Here is a 12,362-nt window from a genome sequence, read left to right on the forward strand (position 1 = left end):
TAATTTCTCTTCTACAGTTTCTCTCAAGAAACAGAAAAGCAAGTAGACACTTCTCTGCTCAGTTTGAGACTAGCATAACCTTAGTACCAAAACTTAACAATGACAATGTGAGAACAGTATAGACCAATTTTACTTATGAACACAGATACAAATATCCTAAATGAATATTAGCAGTCTGAATCAGGCAATATACACTTGACCCTTACAATTTGGGTTTGAACTGCACTGGTCCTCTTAAACATGGATATTTTTCAATAGTAAATACTACGGTACTGCATAGGTTGTGGCTGGTTAAATCTGCAAATGCAGAGGAGGAACCTCAGATACAGAGTCAACTATAGTTATACTTTGAGTAACCCCCAGCATTATTCAGGGGTTACCTGTATTTTTAAAAATTACTAAAAACAATTACAAAAAATTACTTTCTGATAAAGATACATGGTTGGTTTATCATTAAAAATCAATTTATTTAATATATTAAACATATTGAAGGAAAAACAAAATCAACTTAATAGATTTCAGGAAAAAGATTTTATTGGAAACATATTCAGTATTTAAATTCATGAGCTCATAAAAAACTGGTCACCATTGGAGTAGTCTAGTAAATCAATTCATTATTCTGAGAATTGGTCTAAAAGAAATAAATGAAGTATTTATCTTGCTTTTAACTATACCAATGGGTAACCAAATAGTAAATTACAGGGATTGTCTGTTTATAAAAGTATTTCAGCTAATAATTAATTAATTTTCCTTAATAAATAAAGGAAAAATAACAGAAGATCACTATTTTGTAGCCTCTCATGAGTTAATGAGTCTAGGCATTCATGATCAACATTTGCTAGTATCTGAAAAAGAAAGCAATTAGATGACCCGTACCTCCAGATGGATGATCAAAATATCCCTATGAGAGTATTTTCCTCCCTCCCCCATAAAAATTCTGAATGTGGTTAAGTGTTTAGACCCAATTACCAATATATAGGAAATAGAAGAAAACAGAGCAACATGTTAAACAACATCACATGGATGCTTATAAAATCCAGATCATCAGAAACTTGACTGAACACATAACATAGGTTCTTCAGTAAGTGAACTGCAAAGGAAAAGAGAGAAAGCCAGTAGACTTAAGAGATAAGCAACTAGTCATAACGTGTGCCTCTTATTTGGCTGTTGATTCAGACTTTCTTCTTGGTGTAGGAAATGGCCACCCACTCCAGTATTCGTGCCTGGAAAATTCCATGGGCAGAGAAGCCTGGTGGGGTACAGTTCATGGGGTCACAAAGAGTTGGACACAAATGAGCGCGCACACATACATCAAACTAAAAATCAAAAACATAATTTATAACATTTCAGACCTTTTGTGTTGACTTGGTCATAGTTCAGACCCAAACCTGGGCCAAAGATATTAAGTATACTTATTGCTCTTGTTCTGCCTTGCTCAGACCAACAAAGGCCATTAGACAAGCTTAGGAGTCTAAGGGAGGAATCTGAGGTTTATCTTACATCTAAGTTGAAGTGTAAGTGGTAACTGAACAAAAATAACAACATTATAGAAATAATAGCACCACAACAATAAAATGCTTATAAAGAGCAAGAATTTGGCATATTCTTTCTGCTTACAAAAAAGTATGCCATAACAAATGGAAATCTGATATTTTCAGTAGAGCCAGTGGCACTCCTATCAGTTTTCATTTGAATGTTCAATGAAACACCAGTAAGTTTTTCAATAATATCAGCTTTCTATGGTTGGTAAAATGAGAATTAAGAAACATAATAGTGATCTGATGGGCTGTTTACTTCAAAGCATTCAGTTTAGTTCAGTTCAGTTGTTCAGTCATGTCCGACTGTTTGCGACCCAATGAATCGCAGCACGCTAGGCCTCCCTGTCCATCACCAACTCCCAGAGTTCACTGAGACTCACGTCCATCGAGTCAGTGATGCCATCCAGCCATCTCATCCTCTGTCGTCCCCTTCTCCTCCTGCCCCCAATCCCTCCCAGCATCAGTCTTTGCCAATGAGTCAACTCTTTGCATGAGGTGGCCAAAGTACTGGAGTTTCAGCTTTAGCATCATTCCTTCCAAAGAAATCCCAAGGCTGATCTCCTTCAGAATGGATTGGTTGGATCTCCTTGCAGTCCAAGGGACTCTCAAGAGTCTTCTCCAACACCACAGTTCAAAAGCATCAATTCTTCGGCACTCAGCCTTCTTCACAGTCCGACTCTCACATCCATATATGACCACAGGAAAAACCATAGCCTTGACTAGATGGACCTTAGTTGGCAAAGTAATGTGTCTGCTTTTGAATATGCTATCTAGGTTGCTCATAACTTTTCTTCCAAGAAGTAAGCATCTTTTAATTTCATGGCTGCAGTCACCATCTGCAGTGATTTTGGAGCCCCAAAAAATAAAGTCTGTCACTGTTTCCATTGTTTCCCCATCTATTTGCAGTTAAGTGATGGGACCAGATGCCATGATCTTTGTTTTCTGAATGTTGAGCTTTAAGCCAGCTTTTTCACTCTCCTCTTTCGCTTTCATCAAGAGGCTTTTTAGTTCCTCTTCACTTTCTGCCATAAGGGTGGTGTCATCTGCATATCTGAGGTTATTGATATTTCTCCTGGCAGTCTTGATTCCAGCTTGTGCTTCTTCCAGACCAGCGTTTTTCATGATGTACTCTGCATATAAGTTAAATAAGCAGGGTGACAATATACAGCCTTGACGTACTCCTTTTCCTATTTGAAACCAGTCTGTTGTTCCATATCCAGTTCTAACTGTTGCTTCCTGACTTGCATACAGATTTCTCAAGAGGCAGGTCAGGTGGTCTGGTTTTTCAGAATGTTCCACAGTTTATTGTGATCCACACAGTCAAAGGCTTTGGCATAGTCAATAAAGCAGAAATAGATGTTTTTCTGGAATTCTCTTGCTTTTTCCATGATCCAGCGGATGTTGGCAATTTAATCTCTGGTTCCTCTGCCTTTTCTAAAACCATGAACATCAGGAAGTTCACGGTTCACATATTGCTGAAGCCTGGCTTGGAGAATTTTGAGCATTACTTTACTAGCATGTGAAATGAGTGCAGTTGTACGGTAGTTTGAGGATTCTTTGGCATTGCCTTTCTTTGGGATTGGAATGAAAACCGACCTTTTCCAGTCCTGTTATCACTGCTGAGTTTTCCAAATTTGCTGGCAGATTGAGTGCAGCACTTTCACAGCATCATTTTTCAGGATTTGAAATAGCTCAACTGGAATTCCATCACCTCCACTAGCTTTGTTCATAGTGATGCTTTCTAAGGCCCACTTGACTTCACATTCCAGGATGTCTGGCTCTAGATGAGTGATCACACCATCATGATTATCCAGGTCGTGAAGATCTTTTTTGTACAGTTCTGTGTGTTCTTGCCACCTCTTCTTAATATCTTCTGCTTCTGTTAGGTCCATACCATTTCTGTCTTTATCGACCTCATCTTTGCATGAAATGTTCCCTTGGTATCTCTGATTTTCTTGAAGAGATCTCTAGTCTTTCTCATTCTGTTGTTTTCCTCTATTTCTTTGCATTGATCGCTGAAGAAGGCTTTCTTATCTCTTCTTGCTATTCTCTGGAATTCTGCATTCAGATGCTTATATCTTTCCTTTTCTCCTTTGCTTTTCGCCTCTCTTCTTTTCACAGCTATTTGCAAGGCCTCCCCAGACAGCCATTTTGCTTTTTTGCATTTCTTTTCCATGGGGATGGTCTTGATCCCTGTCTCCTGCACAATGTCATGAACCTCATTCCATAGTTCATCAGGCACTCTATCAGATCTAGGCCCTTAAATCTATTTCTCACTTCCACTGTATAATCATAAGGGATTTGATTTAGGTCATACCTGAATGACCAGATCATGAACTCCTTATTACCAAATTCAGATTTAAATTGAAGAAAGTAGGGAAAACCACTAGACCATTCAGGTATGATCTTCAGAGCATTAGTGAGGCCAGTCTCACTAGGTATCCTTCAAAGGCATCTTAGGATTCTGCATAATTCTAAAGAAGTCCTAGGATGGATATGAGTTTGTTTTTTTAGTTCTTGCAGAGTAAAGGTTATTTGCTATTCAGAAACTGGAATTTCCATTCCACTTGGGATTTCCTGGAGTCATAGTAGTGGCCCAGATTTCTGAAGGTTGTACATCAGAAAGCAGCATGATTTCCAAGATATTCAGACCAAGAATTGATCCACGCCCTTCAGTATAACCACTTTTCATTTCATACCTGGTTGAACCACGCCTTTCAGGTAACCACGTATGATGAGAGCTTTGCTCCTTGCCCAGAAAGCCCTGACATTTCATAATTGACCAGGAGCTCTACTGGACCCTCCCACCACCACAAGTAGACCCTGGGTAAGACAATTTGGAAGGTATCATTGGTCTCATAAATGCAGGGAAAGTCTCTGGAGACATTCTTCCCTCCAACCATGCAAAACAAAATTAACCAAGCAAATAGAAGTTGAGTCAGAAACTTCCAGAACCAGAGTGTCTGAAAGATAGGGTAGTTGCACCTGAAACTTGAAACTAAAGAGGCCTCAAACAGAGGTGCCAGGGCTGCAGCCCAGGAAGCCAGAGCTGTTAGGAGATGGCTTAGACCAGCGAGCAGCAGGGCAGGGGAGTTCTGAAGTCAGATTTTTATAGCAACAATATTATAGGGCTGCTGAATAATAGGGAAGTAGTAGGCTAAGGCTGAAACTCCTTTCCTCCTGTTGTAACTTTCAAAAGAAATGAAATGGTGTTGAGTCTGGAATATAACACTGTTAAATGTCTAAATTATTTACTAGAAGATGCAGCTAGGAACATGAGACTGTTTAAAGAGAAGGTAAGCAAACAGTTGTTGATATTTTTAAAAATGAAGGGGTTAAACAGATTAGAAACAGGCAGAAGACAGTTGTGAACAAAAAGAAAACCACATGTGGACATACCTTAATAAAGCTGCAGGACATCTAAGAAAAGATCTTGAAAGGAGCAGAGAGAAGAAACAGATCATCAGAAGAACAACAGGATGATAAACTTCTCAGATAACAAATAATGTCTTAAAGTGTTTGGGAAAAATTTATTATCCTAGAATTGTGCTTAGCAAGACACTTGGGGTTAAGGGAAAAATATAATTGTAGATAAGTAAAAGCCAAGAACATTTTTTACCACAACACTTGCTCTAAACTATTTGTTTTCAACTAGGGACAATTCTGTCCCCAAAGGATATTTGGAAATGTTTGGAGATATTTTTGATTGGAGGTGCTACTGGCATCTAGTGACTAGAGGCCAAGGATGCTCTTAAACATTCTAAAATGTGCTGGACAATATCCTACAACAAATAATTATACTGTCTGAAATTTCACAGTGCCGAGTTTGAGAAACCCTTCTCTAAAGGAATTCTAAAGAATATACCGCAAGTAAAAGGAAAGTGATCCCCGAAGACTAGTATTCTGAAACGCAACAAAGAATATTGAACAAATGAAAGTAAATGTAGACCTTCACCCAAGTCAGTGTTGTCAATATGAAATAATTTTAGTGTCTTATTTGTGTAGTGAAAAAAACTCCTAGGAATGTTGGACAGTAATATGTAAGTCAGGAGGTGAGAGTTGGAACTGAAAGGAATAGAAATAGAGTGTGAAAACTCCAGGCTAGGAGACAGAAAAAATGGAATAAGGGAAAATAAACCAAAAAAATCCAGAGAGAAGATGAGAATGAATCATAGAAAAAGAAAACAAGAGAGAAATAAAAAGATGGTACAATTCAGTCCGAATATATCAGCTGCTAAAGTTGATGGACCTAACTTGACAATTAAAAAGACAGATTGTCAGATTTTTAAAAACACAGCTACATGCTCTTTACAGAATATCTACCTACAGCATAAGAACCCAGGAAAAATGAAAAGTTGAAAACCAGAAAAGGACATTTAACCAAAAGACAACTGGTATAGTTATCATTATCTTTTTCCTTCTGTTGTCTTAGGATTTATTCTCTTTCCTTTCTGGCTTCTTAAAATAGGTATTTAGCTCATATAATTTTTATTCTTTTTACTTTCCTTATATAAAACTTTAAAGCAATAACTTTACTTTGAAGTGATGCTTTTGCTGCATCAAACAAGTTTCAATAGGTGGTGTTTTTGTTGTTACTCAGTTTTTAAGTAGATTAATCTTTGATCCTTGAATTGTTGGAAAATGTGTAGTTTTTAATTCTTAAATTTGCATGGTTTTTAAATTTGTCTGTTTATAATTAAATTCTAACTCCTTGTTATACACCAAGATCATGGCTTATATTTGATATAAGTTTGATGTTTATACAGTCTTTAAGATCTAGTACATGATAAGCTTCCATATATAAAATTTCCATATATGTTTGATTAAAATGTATAATCTCTTATTTTGCATGCAGAACTCTACCTCCATTAAGGTCAGGGTTATTCATTGTGTTACTTGGATTTCTTTGCCTTTGCTATTCTGTCTGCTTCACCTATCAATTATTGAGGAAAAGTATGTTAAAAATCTCCCTGTGTGATGGTAGATTTATTAATTTCTTGATATAGTTCTGTTCATTTTTGCCTCAAATATTTTGAGGCATGGATGGATGGGTGGGTGGATATGGCTTCTTTTTTCTTTAGCTGCACTTTGGCTTGCAGGATCTCAGTTCCCTGACCAGGGATTGAACCCAGTCCCACTGGTGAAAGCACCAAATCCTGACCAGTAGGGAACTCCTAGGCAACCTTTTAGATCGACTCTGTTGACCCTTTCTTGCTGGTATTCATGCCCTTGTGTAATCATCTCTCCTTTGAGAGAGGGCTGGACTTTATGACTCCAAAACTTCTAATTATTAGAATATGACAGAAGTCACTTGCAAAGTGAGATGTGACATCTGTCTTGCACCCCATCTCTGGCTCTTTGATGGCGTGCTTTGCAGGAACCCAGTTGCCATGCTGTAAGCCGCCCTGTGAAAAGTCACACATGGCAAGGAAGTTGAGAAAGCCCCTTGGCCAACAGCCTGAAAAACAAAACAAAACTGAATCCTGCCAACTGTGTAAGTGAGGTTGGAAGAGAGTCTTCCCCAGGCCTTCCAGTGAGACCACGGTTCTGACAGGAGACTGTGGAGTAGAGTGCCCAGCTAAGCCATGTCCATATTCCTAGCACCCACTAACTGAGACGGTGAGCATGTGTTGTTTAAGCCTCTAAATTTGAGAGTCATTTGTTACACAGAAAGAAATAACTATAAACAATAAATGTATGTTTAAAATTTATATACTTCCTTGGTGAATTAGGCCTTGTGTGGTTACCCTCTCATTCCTAATAAAATTTTTCTCTTAAAGAAATATGTATCTGCTAACAATAAAACTGTACCAGCTTTATTTTGGTTAGGTTTTTCCTGATATATCTCGTTCCTTTACTTTTATCCTTTGTTTGTCCTTATTATGACTCTTGTAAACAGGAGACATATATGCCTGGATTTTGTTGTTTAATCCAGTGTGTCAGTCTTTATATTTTAACTTGTAAATTTCAATCCCTTGCTTAAAAATATTCTGTCTACTCCTGTCCCCCAAATGAAGAAAATAACGTTAACACACTCTCACATCACTCTTTCCCAGCCCCAACCCCTGTCGTACTGTTTTTAACTAGAATAGGTCAGTGGCAAAAAGGAGGGGACTTCTCAATAAGTGGACTTAGAAGAGCTATCCATTTGCTAAAGAAATGATCTAACTTCTTCCTGTCTTTGTAGCCACTCTATCCTAACTCTATTTTGGCCATGTTATATATTCTGTTTATGAGTCCATTAAGATTATATCTGCTTTAGGATCTTTTACTTATTTATTTTTGCTTTAGGGTCTTTTAGAACTGCTATCCCCTCTACCTGAAATGTAGGTTTTTCCCGTCCATTCTGTGCCAAGAGTATGCTACAGCCAGTTAGCACATACCAGCTCATGAAAGCCAAGTGTATCTTCTCTTCCTGAAACCAAGTTCAGTGAAGTCACATTAGTATTTTAAAATTAGCCTATGTGAATATTTGGCAAATACTATAAATTAGTATATAATTCTGGAGGACCTGCTTATCATCACTGTAATGATCTTATCAAAACTTGTCTGCCTTCCCATCCTGTCATAATCTATCCCAGCACATGTTTCATTTTCTTCATTGAACTTACACTTTTTTAGAAGCGGTTTTCTGTCTTTTGCGGCTTTAGTATATGCACAGTGAAAGTAGTCTTTAATGCCTTGTCTACTGTTGTAATGCCCAACATGTAAGAACTCAGTATTTACTTACTGAATTAATTGAATAAATGAATTACTCAAAAGTGGTGATAATTTTTAGCTGTGTCATTCTCCAAAATTTTCTGGAAGCATTAGAGGGAGGATAATAATTGCATTTCTTTTATGACTTTTTATTATGGGAATTTCCAGAGGTACAGAAGAGTTAAGTAGAATAGCATAATGAAACAACATGAACCCATCGCCCAGCTTCAACAATGTTGCAAATTTTTCAGCCCCCACCAAATTTTTTCCCCAGAATCTTTTTGCCCTTTCTAAAGAAAATAACCAATCCATATTCATATTCCTCTGATTGTTTCCTGACATTTGGTTTGAGTCAGGATTCTAACAAGTTTTGTACCTTGTGACTGATCTGGTATGTCATCTTAAGTCTCTTAATTTATGAGTTCACCTGTTTTAGTTTATGCCATTTATTTGTTAACAAAAAAGCAGATTATTTGTCATATGGAGTTGTCCACATTCTGAATTTTTTAAAAAATAATTTTATTTACTTTTGGCTGTGTGGGTCTTCCTGCTCTGCGGGCTTTTGCTCCAGTCGTGGGGCTACTCTTCACTGTGGCACACGGGCTTCTCATTGTGGTGGCTTCTCTTGCTATCGAACATGCACTCGAGGGCACACGGACTTCAGTAGCTGTAGCACATGGGTTCAGTGGTCTACATGTTCTGTGGCACGTGGGACCCTCCTGGAGCAGGGATCAAACCTGTGTCTCCTGCATTGGCAGGTGGATTCTTTACCACTTGATTCACTAGGGAAGCCCCAAATTCTGAGTTTGATGACTGCCTCTTTGTGGTGATGTTTAGCATGCTCTTCCTTTGTTTTCTGTGAACTGATAGTTAGATTTAGAGGTTTGCTTATATTCAGCTTCCATTCATTCTTTGGTTAAGAATACATCAAGAATTGTACAGTGTATCTTTTATTGCATTACATTAGAGGATTGTGTTGTCCCACTTTTAGTGATGCTAAGTTTGATTAGTGGGTTATGTCTCAGGCTTTCACCTAATGCTTTTGGCAACCATTGATGATGACTGCTTATAACCATTATTTCATTAGGGGTTGGAAATTGGTGTTGTTTTTGTAATTATATCATTCCATCTGTGTTTATTAGCTAGAATGTTTCTATGATGAAGAAATTTTCTCTCTTTGGTTACCTTGAACTATAATTGATACAGGAAAGGTGGGATTAGGGCTAATCGCTTAATTTTTTACATTTGTTATTTTTCAGACTTTGATATTTTTTCATAGCAACTCTGCGAAGGGGACTAGTTTTTTTTTTTTAATGTACCATTTGGATATTTCAAGTAGTTGCATTTGAATTCATTGCATTATGTATTTTTAGTGTTCACATTATCCCATTTTTAGCCAATGGGAACACCTTCAGATTGACTCTTCTGTCCTTTGACATGACTCAGTTATTTTGATAGCTTTCTGTTTCCCAAGCTCATAAAACATATATAAGGTTTTAGGACTTTAGATTAAAATCTTTAATTTTTATATTGATCTCTAGTTTCTCAATATTTAAAATCTTAGAGTTTGGGGGGGGGGCTTTATTATTTTTTTTTTTGACCTCACCATGCTATATGTGGGATCTTAGTTCCCCAACTAGGAGTTGAACCCTGTGCCCCCTGCAGTGAAAGTATGGAGTCTTATTAACTACTGGGTTGCAAGGGAAGTCTCTAAAATCTTAGTTCTTAATGACATTTACACAGTTATTAAAATTTTCTCTTCTGCCAGACCTGTACAGCTGTGTAACTTTTACACTATAAAGAACCAAAGTTAAGAAAGCACTCAAACAACAGAATCTCTACTGTTTTAGGGAACCCAATCGCTCTCTCATTTTTCCTCAGAGTGGATTCACCAAATTCTTGTGGGATGCCTGTTTTCACATAAAAAGATATGTGGCAAACGTTTGTACAAAAATGGTGTCATTTAGAAAAGGTCAGATAGCCCTGAAGGCCAAGGGTTTTTATTGCCATTATCAACAGGAACAGTGTGTAAAGTAGCCTTGTCCAGCACAGTGTTGTACACTGAGCAGGTACTCAATGACTTTTTATTTTTCATTCTGGCTTTGGAGGACATTAAGAGTAGGGTCTCTCTAGGCTAGAATCTTAAAAGAATAGTGTTTCCAGTCTTCATATTGTTAAGAAAAGGAGTGACGCGTGTTTACTTCTTAGAGATTTGCTTTTGCTCCTTTTCAAGAGGAAGTCACATTCTCCAGGCAATGCTACCATGCTTGAGATGAAAATCTGAATATGAAAGTGAGTTTCATTATTACAGAGGCAACATGCAGTTCATTGGTGCTGATGCCTCTTCAGTACCAATGAGAAACTAATGTGGTATACTTTTTTTTCCAGATGATGGACATAAGAAAGCACGAAATGCTTATCTTAACAATTCCAATTATGAAGAAGGAGATGAATATTTTGATAAGAATTTGGCACTCTTTGAGGTAATATTTGGGAGAAAACTAGGGCAGAGACTTCAGGAACAGAAATTTTAAGATTGTTGTCTTCCACCCCATCTAGTTTTAAAATAGTACAGGTTGGATAACTTGATAACTAACTGTTAAAATATAATACTCATTATTATAGTTTGTCATTGTAGTTGATTTAATCTGTATAATCTAATTATTGCTAGTTAATAACCATTGAATCAAATTTCTGTGAAATAAAGAGGAATGTTGACATCACAGACACAGGGAGAATCTTGCTGTCTAATTTAACTAGGATGTAAATGTTTATGTTGTAATAATCTATAAAAATTTTCAATTCTGTGTTTGGGATGAATGTTACTTACCTTAGAACTAGTAACCAAAAGAGTTTCTCTAGCAGCTCAGCAGTAAAGAATCTGCCTGCAGTGCAGGAGCTGCCGGAGACGTAAGTTCTGTCCCCGGGTTGGGAAGATCCCCTTGAGGAGGGCATGGCAACCCACTCCAGTATTCTTGCCTGAAGAATCCCACGGACAGAGGAGACTGGAGGACTACAGTCCATGGGGTCACAAAGAGTTGTACACCACTAAAGCGACTTAGCACAGCACTAACCAAAAAGCAGGGTAGGAAGCAGGCTGTTGGATCAAAAGGACCTGAATGTCTCACCTGACTAAGACAGCATGGACTTTGATGGAACCTGTGGCCTGATTGTTGAAAGGAGCCTGGTTTAGTCCAGCACTGCTTTGTCTTACTTTGGACAGTGATTCAAATGCCACTTTTCTCAGTGTTCCTGTTTTTTTTTTAAATAGTATTTTCTCTTAGTTTCCTTCAAGAAAAGGTCTGAGGTGAATATTTGGTTCAGTCACAAAAGTTTTTCATTGACGTGTCCACGCTTGGTGCTGTAAATAATAACTATCAATATGAGCTGACTATTAGTAATACTGTTAGTAGACTGTTAGCAGTACTGTGGTTAAAAATTATGTCATTGATGTTCTTTATGAGTTTTGCAATCTCATGTGTGTGCAGTCGTGTCTGACTCTTTGCGGCCTCATGGACCGTAGCCTGCCAGGCTCCTCTGTCCATGGGATTTTCAAAGCAAGGATACTGGAGTGGGTTGCCGTTTCCTCCTTCAGGGGGTCTTCCCGACCCAGAGATTGAATGAGCATCTCGTGCGTCTCCTGCGTTGGCAGGCGGATTCTTTACCACTAGCGCCATCTGGGAAGCCTTTTATGAGGTTACAGCTCTCTATAAGGAGCCAGGGTGGTTTTTTGTTTTCTGTCAGCTATTACAATCATAAAGCTTTTCATTTAAGAATTTCCTAAGAATTCATGTAGCTCTGATTATATCTGAAAACATGAGGGGAGAATAAAATCTCTGATAAATTTTTAAAAAATATTTGCCTGTGATTACCTTGCAGTTTCTGGTAGATGGATCGTTTTGATGTTTATTTCCAGTGTTCTTCATCGTGTATTTCTTCCTTATTTTCTGGTTTTATAGGAAGAAATGGACACCAGACCAAAGGTGTCTTCTCTCCTTAGCCGCTTGGCCAATTATACTAATCTGACACAAGGAGCAAAGGAACATGAAGAGGCAGAGAACATCACTGAAGGGAAAAAGAAGCCCACCAAGGTGAGGCCTTAGAATAGTAAGGCAAGTTAAAAGA

The 12,362-nt window shown here is 37.8% G+C and overlaps 1 protein-coding gene across 4 annotated transcripts in view; it reads left to right on the top strand.

Moving 5' to 3' along the window:
- SLC12A6 (solute carrier family 12 member 6) overlaps positions 1-12,362 on the top strand; it is a 92,297-nt gene that overhangs the window by 56,146 nt on the left and 23,789 nt on the right. For all 4 annotated transcript variants that reach the window (XM_069595961.1, XM_069595960.1, XM_069595962.1 and 1 more), the window contains 2 exons: positions 10,626-10,720; positions 12,197-12,328. In XM_069595961.1, the coding sequence (XP_069452062.1) occupies positions 10,626-10,720; positions 12,197-12,328 (227 nt within the window). The remainder of the gene's footprint in view (positions 1-10,625; positions 10,721-12,196; positions 12,329-12,362) is intronic.

The sequence above is a fragment of the Ovis canadensis genome, chromosome 7 (genome assembly GCF_042477335.2).
Source record: "Ovis canadensis isolate MfBH-ARS-UI-01 breed Bighorn chromosome 7, ARS-UI_OviCan_v2, whole genome shotgun sequence".
NCBI classification, from domain to species: Eukaryota; Metazoa; Chordata; class Mammalia; order Artiodactyla; family Bovidae; genus Ovis; species Ovis canadensis.